The following is a 13,715-nucleotide window of genomic DNA, read 5'->3' on the forward strand; positions in this document are numbered from 1 at the left end:
AGTGTCGAACCCAACGAGGAGCAGAAGGTGTTGACAAGCAGTTTCGATGAAGGATTCACTGTAAATGCTCACAGACAAGTATTCAGGGGATTTTGATATAGCAGATGAATAAAGTACGAGTAAGTAAAATGCGAGAGAAATAATTGCAGCGAGTGGCCCAATCCTTTTTAGCACAAAGGACAAGCCGGTTTGTTTACTTATAATGACCAAACGTTCTTGAGGACACACGTGAATTTAGTCTAGTGCTTTCGCTTCATACAGCTAATTAATCTTCATTGTTTTGATAAGTGTTGTGTGGGTGAACCTATGCTAATGCACCGCCCTTCCTAGGACTAATACATACTTGTGATTATACCCCTTGCAAGCATCCGCAAATACAAGAAAGTAATTAAGATAAATCTAACCACAACCTTAAACTCGAGATCCTGCTATCCCTCCTGCATCGATATACCAACGGGGGTTTAGGTTTCTGTCACTCCGGCAACCCCGCAATTGGCAAACGAGTACAAGATGTATTCCCCTAGGCCCATAAAGGTGAAGTATCATGTAGTCGACGTTCACATGACACCACTAGAAGAATAACACCACAACTTAAATATCATAACATTGAATATTACTCAACCATAATTCACTACTAACATTTAGACTTCACCCATGTCCTCAAGAACTAAACGAACTACTCACGAGACATCATATGGAACATGATCAGAGGTGATATGATGATGAATAACAATCTGAACATAAACCTTGGTTCAATGGTTTCACTCAATAGCATCAATAACAAGTAGAAATCAACACCGGGAGAGTTTCCCCTATTAAACAATCAAGATCCAACCCAAATCGTTACAGCGGTGACGAGGTGCAGCGGTGAAGATGGCGGTGATGATGATGGAGATGATGACGATGGTGATGGAGATGATGTCCAGCTCGATGACGGTGACGATGGCGTCGATTTCCCCCTCCGGGAGGGAATTTCCCCGGCGGATTCCTGCCCGCCGGAGAGCTCTTTTCTCTCTGGTGTTTTCCGCCCCGCAGAGGCGGCTGTGACTATTCGCGACTATCCCCTGGAGCTTAGGTTTTCGGGGCGAAGAAGTACGCGAAGGAGAGGAGGCCAGAGGGGGTCGTGGGCCCCCTCCTCACAAGGCAGCGCGGCCAGGGCAGGGCTCGCGCCGGCCTATGAGGTGGGCCCATGGCGGCCCTCCTCGGCTCCCCTTTCTGGCTCCCTTCGTCTTATGGAAAAATAGGATTTTTCGTATAATTTCCATCAATTGTTGATCTTCCGAAATATTGCATTCTGATGGCGCTTTTTCCAGCAGAATCCTGACTCCGGTGCGCGATCCTCCAATAATCATGAAACATGCAAAATAGATGAAATAACATAAGTATCATCTCCAAATATGAAATATATCTATGAATAACAGTAAATTATGATATAAAATAGTGATGCAAAATGGACGTATCAGCCACCATCGCCTTGCTAATGCCATTAGTACAGCTTCCACCATCAACCATCAACTTGCAAGCCTTGCCCTTGATAAAGCACCGAGTCTGAAACAAACGCCACCGCTGACCCTTGTCAACTGTCTTGCAAGCATCACCTTGTACCCTCTTGAGTTGCATATTCAGCCCGCTCAATGGTACATCTTCTTCAACAGTCACAGTAGTGCTCTTGGTATCAGAGCCAAGTTTCCTCTCCTCAGAAGATATCACCTTGTCCTCGGTGACTGTTGGTAGTGGAACAACCTTCTTAATAGGAACTACGCACTTGTCCACTGCCTGCCTTACCTCTGCCAGGCACTTGTTCACTTCCTCCAATGCATGCCCAACTCCGGATGACTGCTTACGATCCTTCAATGGTAACCCAAAACCACCACGAAGAAAATTATTGAAGTCTATCCAAGTATAAGCATACTCGCCTCTATCAACGGCATTACACCAATATATGTCGAACTCCTCATCCACACGCCGGTGAGCGAGAATGCAAGCATCATAATCAGTGAACTTCCCTTTGTAGCGACGACATCGTTGGAATTCTAATTCCATGTACTTCTCCCAATCCTCGTACTGCTCAATTGTCGCGTAACGGCATAAATAGCACTTCAGTTCTGACACGGGACGCTGTACTCCCTTCCGGATGTCAAGGAAATCATTGAATATATCACCGGATTTCGTACCACGCGAACACCGTATGCCATGTACATCGTCGGAAAACGAAGCAACAACAGTAGTAGCATCAAGTAGCATCACCGGAGATGAAACAGGAGCAGCAGTAGCTAGTATTGCCGAAGAAGCAAGCGCAGTAACAGGAGAAACCGCCGGAGGAAAAACCGCAGCAGTCTGAGCCAGCCCGGCCCAGGGCCCGGTTAGACCGGCCTCCAGATCGCCGATCCGGTCTCGGCCCGGTTGACCGGTCGCCAACCGGATGCATCGTACCAGAACACAACCGGACGAATTTTTGCGAACTTCCCGGTTTGCCACCCGGTTGACCGGATTCTACGCCGGCCTGTCCGGTCCCTGGCCCGGTTGACCGGATTCCAGACCGGATTTTTCCTGGTCGCGAATTTTCGTCTTCTTCCCGATTCTGGTCGCGATTTTTCGCGATTTTGACCTCCGAAACAGCCATGGATGACCTCCAAACTGCACCAAACTATGCCAAACTTCCTCCAACCAAACTCCTTTGACCGAGAGCCAAACTCCTCCGATCTTAGAGCTAATCTTCTCCGATGCAAACCGATCGATCAACAACACCTCGCCGTGAGCAACCCAGAAAGCTGATACCAGATGATGAGGACTAGTTTCCCGATCTTTCACGATGCACCTTGTTGATCCATAGGACCGATAGATCTTGAACTTCCTCGACAGATTCAAGGATACTCAAGCACATATGATTACTCTTGACAGATTCAAGAACTCACACATCTTTATTGGATAACTAGACGAACGTCCGAGACGCCGTTATAGGGCCAACCCCGCAGGGATGGTGATACTGGAGGAACCCAAGGTTCTACATAACTTGAATCAAAACTAGACTACCCTAGCCGTGCCATCTCCTTATATGAGAGGGAGAGGTGGCCGGCCGCCGGCCCCCTTATTGGGCCTAACCTAGTTCGACTTGGACAGGCCCAAGTCAAACGGACTCTATTAAAACCCTAGATGGCCCACAACATGACCTGGCTACATTATTATCTCCTAATAACAAGATTATAATAAACTACTGGTACAACCTTAGACCCAAATATCATATCAATGGCTCTGATACCACATGATACGGTGGATCCTAGCCAATCCACCTAAGTTGATGCCCGATCTTTCACAGCGAGAACCTGGGGTAGTAATTCCTCCCAACAACGCGATGAACGCAGCCTGGAGAAGAGGGAACAAATCCAGCAAGCAATGGATCGATGAACGATACGCCTCAAACCAAGAGCTAGACAATCCTTGATGAATACAAGAACCTTCGCAGCGGATATAATAGATAACGGCAGCGCCGTACCCCCGGAGGGATGATACACTTGATCACATGCAATAGGGAAACCCTAATCTTTTAGACTAAACTTGAACTATCCTAAACCCTAGCCGTGCCATCTCCTTATATGAGAGGGAGAGGTGGCCAGCCGGCCCCCTTATTGGGCCTAACCTATTTCGACTTGGATAGGCCCAAGTCAAACGGACTCTATTAAAACCCTAGATGGCCCACAGCATGACCTGGCTACATTATTATCTCCTAATAACAAGATTATAATAAACTACTGGTACAACCTTAGACCCAAATATCATATCAATGGTTGTTCTAGAGTACCAGGCACGGATATCCATATCATTTTAGATCTACGGATTTGTGAATTTTGCATAGCCCGTATTGCTTTTTTTCAACCGTTGTAGAGTACAACATTATCTACCTCTAGAATTTTTGTTCATATTTTTTTGAAACTATGAAATACCATTTTCAAAATTAAAAAAGGCTCTATGTAGCTCGAGCTACAAAATGCTGCACTCATGATCGTTGTCATTTTTTGTATGTATCGTCGCTTGCAATAAAATTTCCGTGACGCATAAAAATGGTGAAAACATGTTGTATTCCCTCCGTCCGTTGTAGCAGATTCTATACAACTAATATGAATTGGAGTGAGTAACATCGTGAACACACTAATGTAACGAAAGTATGCAATAAATCCATATTTTATTGAAGTAAACAAAATACCGTGTCATTGTTTGCAATAAAAAAACCAATGCATCCAACACATGTACAAAATGCATCCGGCATTGAAGAAACTAGAAGGATACCTCGCGCGTTGCAGCGGGAATTTCTCTGATAACTCTATTTTGTAAAAAACAAACGGGTATAAGTTGATTGGAATAGAATATTATTTGTAGGAAGATGCAGGTTGCGTAAATATTCAAGAGGCTAACTTAAAAAACTGACTTGAAATGGTTATGTAGTTGGCGACTAAAAGTTGATGATGTGGATAATTGGATGGCTTAAAAAATAGATGATGTGGCTTGCATGTAGAGTATTAATGAATGTTAGTGGGGGATGACATGGACAATTGGATGGCTAATAGAATGGATGATGTGGATAGCTTGCATGTTGAGATAGACACTACACCACAGCACTAGATTACCGACCAACGTGTGTTTTATAGATATGCTAGATATTGTTGTTTTATAGATATGCTAGATATTGTTGATTTGCTATGCTGACTTGTGATAATTTTGGTAGATAAAGCCCTACAAACCAGCGGCCTCTACCTCATCTCGCCGGTGATAATTTCAGTTGATGTGAGTATAACTTCGACACTTGTGAAGTATCTTATGTTCATGCACCTGTAGTATAAATAGCAAGACATGTATCACAAACTGAGGTACCTAGTTAACAAAGCCCGGGGTACTGCAGTCATTTCTGGAGTAATAACTAAAACTAGTGGATAAATTGTAATGTGGTAAATTATTTATACACTACTCAAATTTCAACTCACTATCAAACTAGCATCCAAAATTTAGCAGTACTGTTCTTTTCTGTCAACCTTCGGAGGACATTCTCCAAAGACTATTTCTCCTCTAGCAGGTGCGTCCAGTTTCTGCTAGAAAGCCATGCATGTTTGCCCATACAAGTGAATCAACACTAGATTAGTACGTACTGATTTAGCCTGAGTTAGTTGCAGCCACCGAACTCATATTGCTTCTGCCTGGGTACAAATGAGCCTAGTACTAATTGAGATGTTCCTGATGGTAGCGATTCCTTGCAAGTGATCTTTTGACTTTTGGGTATATAATTCTGGTTAAAAAATTGGACCTCAGTTGACCCTCTGTACTGGTTTTGCAGGTGTCCCTTCAAACATGCGAAACCAAGTAGCTGGATGTTTCCCTTCAAAGATGAATTGTGAAACTTGGTCATATGGTAGTCATGGCTTCCATTTTGTAATCCTGTTTAGATGCTAGTAGTCGGACTTTTATTTTGTAAAACCTACTTATGGGGTGACAAGGAATCTATTATTTTGTGAACTTGACTATGTTGTGATCAGTGTTGAGATAATATGAACAGTGTTGTAAGATTTTTATGCATATTAGTGTGTCATGTCTGCTATTCTTTTCTGATCATACGTATGATTGTGTGGAATTATGAGAATTTATTTAAATTTTTTAATTCAAATATCTAAAATACCAAAGTGTTGGTCGGCAAAACTAACAATGTCGGAAGGAACCATCTGTAAGTTGGTCGGCAAAACTTTCTCCAACTGCATATCGGTCGGTAAAGCAATGTCGGTCGGTAAACATACGTCGGTCGGTAAAGAAAAAGTCGGTCGGGAATGCTTGCAACTGCTGTCGAACTGTCGGTCGGCAAAGTAATGTCGGTCGGGAAAGGCCTTTGCCGACCGGACTTACGGTGACCGACTGCGTTGGTCGGCGAAACTCATCCCCGACCGACTTTCGGTCGGTGAAGGCCGTATTACCAACCAACTTAGCTGTCGGGGTTGTTCTGCTGTGGTGTAGTGAGACAACTTAAATGGCCTTCTAGTGGGGTTTTGCTTTATAAGAGCATCTCCACTCGTCTCCCCGAACAAGCCCCCGGCATGCCATTTTTTCATCCGGACGGCGGAAAATGGCCCAGCCGCGCCCCGGTTCCTCGTTTTTCACCGGATTTGGGCTTTCATCCATCCGGCGAGCCCACGCCAACCCCGGCCTACCGGGGAGCGCTCGGGGACTCCGGACGAAGCGAAAGCGCGCGAAACGCCGAGAAATCTCTCCCGCGCTTTCGCTTCGTCTTCGCCGCAGAGGTGGACCCGACCGGTCAGCGACACACGCATCGTCTTCCGCACACGCATCGTCTTCCGCGCGCACTAACTGCCGCCGGTCAGCTCACCGGGGACGCGTCGCATTCCACGCGGCATTTAATTGCCGGCACCAGCCGCGCCTATATACCCCGCTCCGCTCGCCGCGACGCGTATCCCCGCTCCACTCTCCCGATCCATGGCGTTCAACGACGAAGACGGCGCAGCCAATAACGGCTTCCCCCACCGGTCGCTCCACGCGTGGGAGGGGCACCTCCTCCACCAGGCGGGGTACCCCTGCCCGCCGGACACGAGGCCTCCCGGCGGCGGGTGGCGGCTAAGTGCTGGCGGCGTACCAATCCCGCCGCCGCCCCAGGGCCACGCCCTCGACGTCGCCATCGAGGAGGCTCGAATGACGATGACAGACGAAGAGCGCGCCGACCCGCGCCACCACCCCGAGAACTACACGAGGTGGAACTCGTTCTTCCTCCGGCGGTGGGAACGAGAGCTAGCGTCCTACGACGGCCCGCCGCCTCCGCCTCCGCGCAACAACGCCGCGGGTCGCCGACGTTGGTGGAGCGTGCCGAATAGGACGCTGGAGAACGTCCTCGAGCACATCGAGGGCGGCAATGTCCCGGTGCTGACGATGCCCCCTCCATCGAGGGCATCGGCGAGCCGACCTCGCCGGGGAAACAGCTGGCAGCCACGGCACATGGCTGCCAGCTCGTCGTCTTCCGGATCGGCATCGAGGTCGGCGCCGAGCTCCAGGTCGGCGCCATCGAGCAACCGTGCGCGAAGCGGCGGCGGGCTCGTCATCCGCGAGCCCTCGACGGCACGAGGACGTCTCCGCCCCAAGCGCGAAGAGGACACCTCCGGCGAGCGGAAGCGCAAGCCGGCGAAGGTGAAGGTGGAGGAGGAGGCCGCCAACGACGCCGAGGACGCCGCCATCCTTGAGGCCGTCAAGGCGAGGTTTCTCCAGGACCTCGTCCCCGCCGACAACGCCCTGCCCCTCGACCAGGCCTACGCCTGGTCGAGGGAGCAGTGGGAGAAGGAGGAGGCGGAGCGGCAGGCTCGCCTCCTCGAGGATGTTGCTCGCTTCCGCCGCCAGCGACTCCTCCATCCGGCGCCGCCGTGCCCGTCATCGACCTCGAGGGGTCCGACGATGAATGGTACAAGCCATCACCGTCCCAGCCGCGTGACGGTGGCCGGTGGGGAGACCCCGGCCAGGGCACCAGCACCCAGGCGCCACCGCGCTCCGACGATGGCGACGACGACGACGGCGACGGCGTCGAGGACTACACGGTGTTCTACCGCCATTTTGGCATGTAGAGCGCCGTGTTCTATATTTTAATTTGTATCCGCCTGCCGAATTCGAAATATATTCGAATTCGGCCTCTATGTATGAACGTCGCCCTTTATATAGTAAATATCATTAAATTTAGTCTAAATTCAGTGGTTTTTTGCCGTATTTCGTCCAGTTTTCGTTTTCTAAATTTGCGTCGGGGACTTCGCCTGAGATCGCGGCTGGGAAACTGGTCCTCCCCACACCAAATTTTCCTCCAATCCGGACGAACATAACGCCGGATTTGGGCGTGGGGATCGCCAATGAGTGGAGATGCTCTAAGAGATATAGATACCCGTTTGGAGCGGTTGGACTATCTCCCTCCAGCATACACCCGGAAATTGTTGTAGCATTTTATTTGCGATACACAACAACAATATATATGTGTAGCAGTTGAAAACAACCCTTGCAACATTTTGTTGTTGTTGCCATAGCACTAACATGGAGGCACCCTGATTCGAGATCAGCATTTAAGTCGAAAAGTACTTTTAGCTCCCGAGCTCCAGTGCTCTCGCTATGCTAAGAAAAATTTAAAAATATTTCTATATGTTATAAAACTTACGAAAATAATTCTGATGATTGTCATTGATACATTCCACAATCATGCAAAATCCCAATCCGAAATTCTTTTTATTTTGAGCTAGACAAAAATGAAAAAATCTGATATGTTTTGGAGATTTGAAAATGACTACTCAGATCTATAATTTTGTTATTTTTGTGTAGCTCAAAATATTAAGTATTTGAAATTGATTTTTTGCATGTTTGTGGGATACATCATTGACTATGTGTGAATTTCTTTCCATAATTTTTTGAAACTCAAAAATATAATTTTTAATTTTTTTTAAAAACGAGATCACTGGTGCCCATACCAAATCTCTGTCCCATTTAAGTGTTCTAAAAAAAAAGTGTTCTCTAAAGTACGCGACCAGGTGTACAAGGCCTGGTGGGGTGGCCTCGCGAAGTTTAAGGCCAGAGGTAGGGTTCGGCTTCGGCTTGGAAGGATTTTCTTGCATAGTCCGAGGCCTGGTTCATAGTTGGGCCCCTGTTTTGCGGCTTGGAAGGAACTCCGAACGGCCCAGGTCCAGATTTAAAGTTGGGCTGGCGCGAGTCCGCTTTGCGAAGGGTACGAGAATGTTCGAGAAAAGTGGACAAGCCTGAAGAACACCCGCGGCGTCGTCGCGACTCTGCAGTGCTCTCCAGACCAGATGCCGCGAGAGGTGCGTGTTGTCCCGAAGCTTCAACGGCCTTCCCCATCCTTCCACGGCCGCCGTGGCACGAGCCCTCCGCCGCTCTATAAAATGGCGCCGCGCACCACGATCCCCCACCAGATAAGCAAGCAAGATAACAACCACTCCACTGCAATACAGGTTCACAGCACATCGATCGGCTTCCGAGCTCCAGCGATCTTCGAGCACTTCTTTCAGTTCTTGGCTCTCTGTGATCCTCGCTTGAGCAATGGCTGCAGCGAACGCCCCCTTCGCTCTCGTCAGCCGCCTCTCCTCCCCTGCCGCGCGCATGCCGATCCGCGCCTGGAGAGCTGCCAGGCCGGCGCCGCTCGGGGCCGGGAGAACCCGACCGCTCTCCGTGGCCGCCGCGTCGCAGGAGAACAGGGACAACTCAGTCGACGTCCAAGTCAGCCAGAACGGCGGCAACAACCAGCAGGGCAACGCCGTGCAGCGCCGCCCGCGCCGCGCCGGGTTTGACATCTCTCCGTTCGGTAAGTGCTCTGCTTCTTAGATGTTCTTTCACGCGACAACTCTGTTGCACGATCGAAGAAGAAGAAGAGGCTGACGTGGTGTACCGCGCAGGGCTGGTGGATCCGATGTCGCCGATGCGAACCATGAGGCAGATGCTGGACACGATGGACCGCCTCTTCGATGACACGGTGGGGTTCCCCACGGCACGGCGTTCGCCGGCGGCCGCGAGCGAGGGGCCGCGGATGCCGTGGGACATCATGGAGGACGAGAAGGAGGTGAAGATGCGGTTCGACATGCCCGGGCTGTCGCGGGACGAGGTGAAGGTGATGGTGGAGGACGACACGCTCGTCATCCGTGGCGAGCACAAGAAGGAAACTAGTGAAGGCCAAGGGGAGGGCGCGGAAGGACAGGGCGATGGGTGGTGGAAGGAGCGCAGCGTCAGCTCCTACGACATGCGTCTGGCGCTTCCGGATGAGTGTGACAAGAGCAAGGTGCGCGCCGAGCTCAAGAACGGCGTGCTGCTCGTCAGCGTGCCCAAGACGGAGACGGAGCGCAAGGTCATCGACGTGCAGGTCCAGTGATCGACGGCTCCGGTGAGCTTGTGTCAAGTCAGGATTGCGGCAACGCGACTGAGTGCTCTCTGTAGATTCTAGTGTGCCGTTTTTCTGTGGTCTTCTCTCTGCGCTCGTTGCGCAGAATATGTAGCAATGTATGTATGTACATAGTCGGCAAAGTAATGGAATAATAATGTGAGTGCTCGGTCGCTTAATCGCCTAATGCGTCTCGACTAACTTATGTAAGTGACATTCATCCCCAAGTGATTGATGTGTTCTTTCAGGACGCGAGTAGCCAATAAACTGAACAGAACAATGTACAGAGACAATGGCTGTATACCCTGATGAATTAGGAAGGAGTGTAGTTTATTCGACATAGAATCGAAAGAATGGGGTTGACAGATACAATTTACTGTTTCGTTTTACTCTTGTTAGTCGTACTCGTGGAGAATTGCTCGGGTACAAGAAGATAAATCAGGGCTCCTCCTTCCTATCTGTTTCAGGTGATGTTTGAGACGAGCCCGGTCCTCCAACGGCCGCCGCAGTTCCGCCCTTCCTCGTACCTGCAGCATTCAGCGTACAGATGAGTTCTTGAAATTGATCCTAAATTTAGTCAGCTTACTATTCATTCTATCTCACACCTGCATCACTGGGCACGTCCGAAACGGCCGTGCCATGGAGCCGACTGGCGTGCGCCGCCTGCTGCATGTGTGCCGCGTACTGCATCATCTGAGCGTACTGCACTGCCGCGGCAGAAGAACTCTGCTCCTGGTTGCTCGCGGCAGCTTGCATCTGCTGGAGATAGTATGGTGAAAATCCCTGCTGCCCTCCTTCCGCCCCAGCCGCTGCATAGTATGTCTGCAGTTGTGACTGCTGTTGCTGCTGCTGCTGGACACCGGCGCCACCATGCGCACCATAGTAGCTCTGCAATTATGAATAGAAAACTGATGCCTGGTAGAAATTTTGAAAGAGGTCTTTTTAATCCCCTCGATAGCCATTTCACATTGGTGTTAGTCTATGCTTCAATTATGGTTGAAATCTATCGTACACAGAAAAACAGTATGACCAAAATGCTAGTCTTTGTTTTGATTGTTGCTATTTTCTTGGCATGCCAATACCTACTGGGCAATTCTAGAGTAGTTTATTTTTCTTGCCAATGTCGGCTAGTTGATGGATAAGCGAAAAACCCTGATCAATATTTTAGAAAAGCAAACTCAAGGATAGAACAAAATATATCCCAAATTCTAAAATCAAGTTCAATTCGAAATTTGTAATACTGAAAATAATAGGTCACATAGAGATTAGAAACCTACTGACATAGGAAAATCTCTTTGAAGTGCCTAAATGGCTATCTATTTTTGCACATCACTGTGAAGTTCAACTTGAGCTATGCCTTTTTTTCCCGTAATTACGCTTAGCCAGTTGCCCAAGTTGGAGGCATCTTGCAGTCCAACTTGCATGGTAACATAAAAAGTCATGAGAAAACCTAAACCCCTTTTACGGAATAATAGAAGGGGATAATATTTTTCTGAAATGTCACAATATTTTAGAACACAATTCAGAAATCCACCTTGTGAAAATTCATAAGCCTGGGAATGAGGAATACATTTTGTTCTCCATGAATGCACCTAACTATTTGCTAGTTTTCTTGTTGTTTTGAATAAAATTTGGTTTTTTTTCCTTTCAAAAAAATTGGGTTTCTTTTCGTGTTTTTTGGACTTCGAATTTGTAAGATTTCCACATTATGAACAACTTCTTCCAATTTGTGAAGTTTGCACATTATTAACAACTTCTTCCAGCTGTATTTTTTAAAAAAATGTTTGTTTGTTTTATGTATAAAATTCGTTTTTTTTTTACATTTTTCGTGTTATTTATTTTTTATATGTGTTTCTAGTTATTTGGTTTTCCTGATAATTGTGTTTGCTAGACTGCTATGGGCATGATATCCTCACTTTCTCACATCAAGAATTATCTTATGCTATGTGTGTGAAATTACTACGAATCACTAGGAACAAGACAGGTTCATTGTTGAAAGTTCAGTATGAAAATTGATTCTAGAGTTTATAGATCGAAACCAAACAAGTCAACACCCAAGAAACTAAAATGGATTTCACTTCATATGTAGGATGTGTTCATGTTCCTTATAGACCCATTTTGCAATGAACATTTGAGTACAATCAAAACAATTGCAATGTGAATGAACCAAAATAAACTAATGTTGGAATGGGAATTAGCTGGTGTGTGTGCGTGACACCGGACATCTTGATTTAGAGAAGAGTACTAACCATTTGCATTTGGTACATGCTTTCGGGAGAATACCTGCATCCATGAAACATCACGCAGTTGGATTCAGTTCCTGATGAAAATGTACATAGGCCCACAATTTACGGGAAACAACGAAACAAAATTTACCCGTAGTAGTAAGGATAGGTGTAATGAGCATGTTGGGGGAAATAGGAGGGTGCCATTGCGGCAGCGGCAGTGCCCTGGTAAGACGAAGACGACGCTGCTGCGGGCCTTGACCTGACCATCCCTGAACAACATCGCAGTTCGAGAGGTAGTTTCAGCGATAATTCGGCCAGGAGAAAACCGGCTGAAAGGGAACGTGTCGTACCGAACGGCGCCGGCGCTGGCGCGGCAGCAGGATGCGGGCGCTGCGACGCGCCGAGAGCCGCCAGGTTGCAGTTGGCCCTCCTGCCGTCGATCACCGGCGTCGGGTCCTGCAGCGCTCGCGCCGCCGCCTCGGGGTCCCTGAACGTCACCTGGCACACGCGGACAGACACAAGCACCAGATGAGTCAACCGGACATGGTAATTTGAGCTCACATTGTGATCGACGGGAACCGAAGCGTACAAATCCGTAGCCCCTGGAGCGGCCGGTGTGCTTGTCGGCGATGACGACGGCCTCGGCGATGTCCCCGAACTGCTCGAAGTAGCGCCGCATCGCGTCGCGCTGCGTCTGCCACGCCAGGCCACCCACGAACAGCTTCGTGAACGTCGTGTCGCCGTCCATCGGTGGGTGATCGCCGGCGGCCGAAGTGGTGGTGGTGGTGGGTTGGCGCGTTGGCGGTTGCTGTGGAGACGTGCTGGCCAATGGTGGGATGTCTGAAACAGTGGGAGTATTTGTACGGAAAGAGAGACGGCAAGATGGAGCCCACGACGAGGGGCGAAAGCTGGAGGTGATGAGGGCGTCGTGCGTGTAATTAATCGTGTAATGCGGGGATGGATTGCCTTTGCAAACGCTCGCGGCGTCGTGTGCTCGTGCTCTGCAAGTGGCGCGGCTGCCCGAATACAGTGCTTTTACATTCATTAATTCAGTTATTCTCCGATTCAAATTCAAGTTATTCTCCAATTCTACAAGTTTTTTTTTCGATAAATCGCATATATTAATATCATGGACATATCAATTACATCTAGCCTCTGCAACAACGTCATGCGCTAACGACATAAAGGATGCACACATAAAAAAAGAATTACAAAAAAGATTCATTTCTTGAAACAGCAACACTGACTCCACCAAAACAACACCAGGATATCAGCTTCTCCATAAGCGGTGCCTCCAAAAAGGAAACAATGCACAAAAGTTGTCGTCGCTCATCATAGGTCTTAGATTTTCATCCGAAAGAAAGTTCTCACTCTCAAAATAGTGACTTCAACAAGAACATTGTCAAACACAACCAATTAAAGCCAAATCTTGGATTTTCACCGTGAAAGATAAGACTCTGAACTTTTCCTATGCAGTCGCCACCACATACATGTCGTTGTTTCAAGTCATGAAGCACCAAGCCAATTTCATATAACCGGTAAGATCCGACCACCACTGCTATTCCACCGATCTCGGCTTTCATGACCTC

General features: G+C 48.3%; 2 protein-coding genes and 1 long non-coding RNA gene across 3 annotated transcripts; 2 read left to right on the top strand and 1 right to left on the bottom strand.

Moving 5' to 3' along the window:
* The first annotated feature begins 4,659 nt into the window (after positions 1-4,659).
* LOC127349087 (uncharacterized) lies at positions 4,660-5,562 on the top strand. Its single transcript, XR_007880122.2, has 2 exons — positions 4,660-4,779; positions 5,324-5,562. It is a non-coding gene; the product is annotated as an uncharacterized lncRNA (long non-coding RNA).
* Positions 5,563-8,934: 3,372 nt separating this feature from the next.
* On the top strand, positions 8,935-10,077 carry LOC127296396 (small heat shock protein, chloroplastic). Its single transcript, XM_051326458.1, has 2 exons — positions 8,935-9,328; positions 9,420-10,077. Exons 1-2 carry the CDS (start codon positions 9,067-9,069, stop codon positions 9,887-9,889), a joined length of 732 nt encoding a protein of 243 aa, XP_051182418.1. The 5' UTR covers positions 8,935-9,066; the 3' UTR covers positions 9,890-10,077.
* A 103-nt stretch (positions 10,078-10,180) lies between these two features.
* Positions 10,181-13,050, bottom strand: LOC127296395 (uncharacterized). Its single transcript, XM_051326457.2, has 6 exons — positions 12,716-13,050; positions 12,477-12,624; positions 12,275-12,395; positions 12,148-12,181; positions 10,504-10,786; positions 10,181-10,425 (listed from the first exon to the last, which is right to left on the bottom strand). The coding sequence occupies exons 1-6, from the start codon at positions 12,872-12,874 to the stop codon at positions 10,337-10,339; spliced, it is 834 nt and encodes a 277-aa protein (XP_051182417.1). The 5' UTR covers positions 12,875-13,050; the 3' UTR covers positions 10,181-10,336.
* Between the last annotated feature and the right edge of the window lie 665 nt (positions 13,051-13,715).

The sequence above is a fragment of the Lolium perenne genome, chromosome 4, assembly GCF_019359855.2.
Source record: "Lolium perenne isolate Kyuss_39 chromosome 4, Kyuss_2.0, whole genome shotgun sequence".
NCBI classification, from domain to species: Eukaryota; Viridiplantae; Streptophyta; class Magnoliopsida; order Poales; family Poaceae; genus Lolium; species Lolium perenne.

Excerpts from the sequence above, each read along its gene's own strand:
- LOC127296396 (XM_051326458.1), top strand. The coding sequence starts at position 9,067 with ATGGCTGCAGCGAACGCCCCCTTCGCTCTCGTCAGCCGCCTCTCCTCC. Across the intron at positions 9,329-9,419 it reads GTTTGACATCTCTCCGTTCG|GGCTGGTGGATCCGATGTCG; the intron begins GTAAGTGCTCTG and ends TGTACCGCGCAG.
- LOC127296395 (XM_051326457.2), bottom strand. The coding sequence starts at position 12,874 with ATGGACGGCGACACGACGTTCACGAAGCTGTTCGTGGGTGGCCTGGCG. Across the intron at positions 12,182-12,274 it reads ACCTATCCTTACTACTACGG|GTATTCTCCCGAAAGCATGT; the intron begins GTAAATTTTGTT and ends TCATGGATGCAG. Across the intron at positions 10,426-10,503 it reads GGACGTGCCCAGTGATGCAG|GTACGAGGAAGGGCGGAACT; the intron begins GTGTGAGATAGA and ends TGAATGCTGCAG.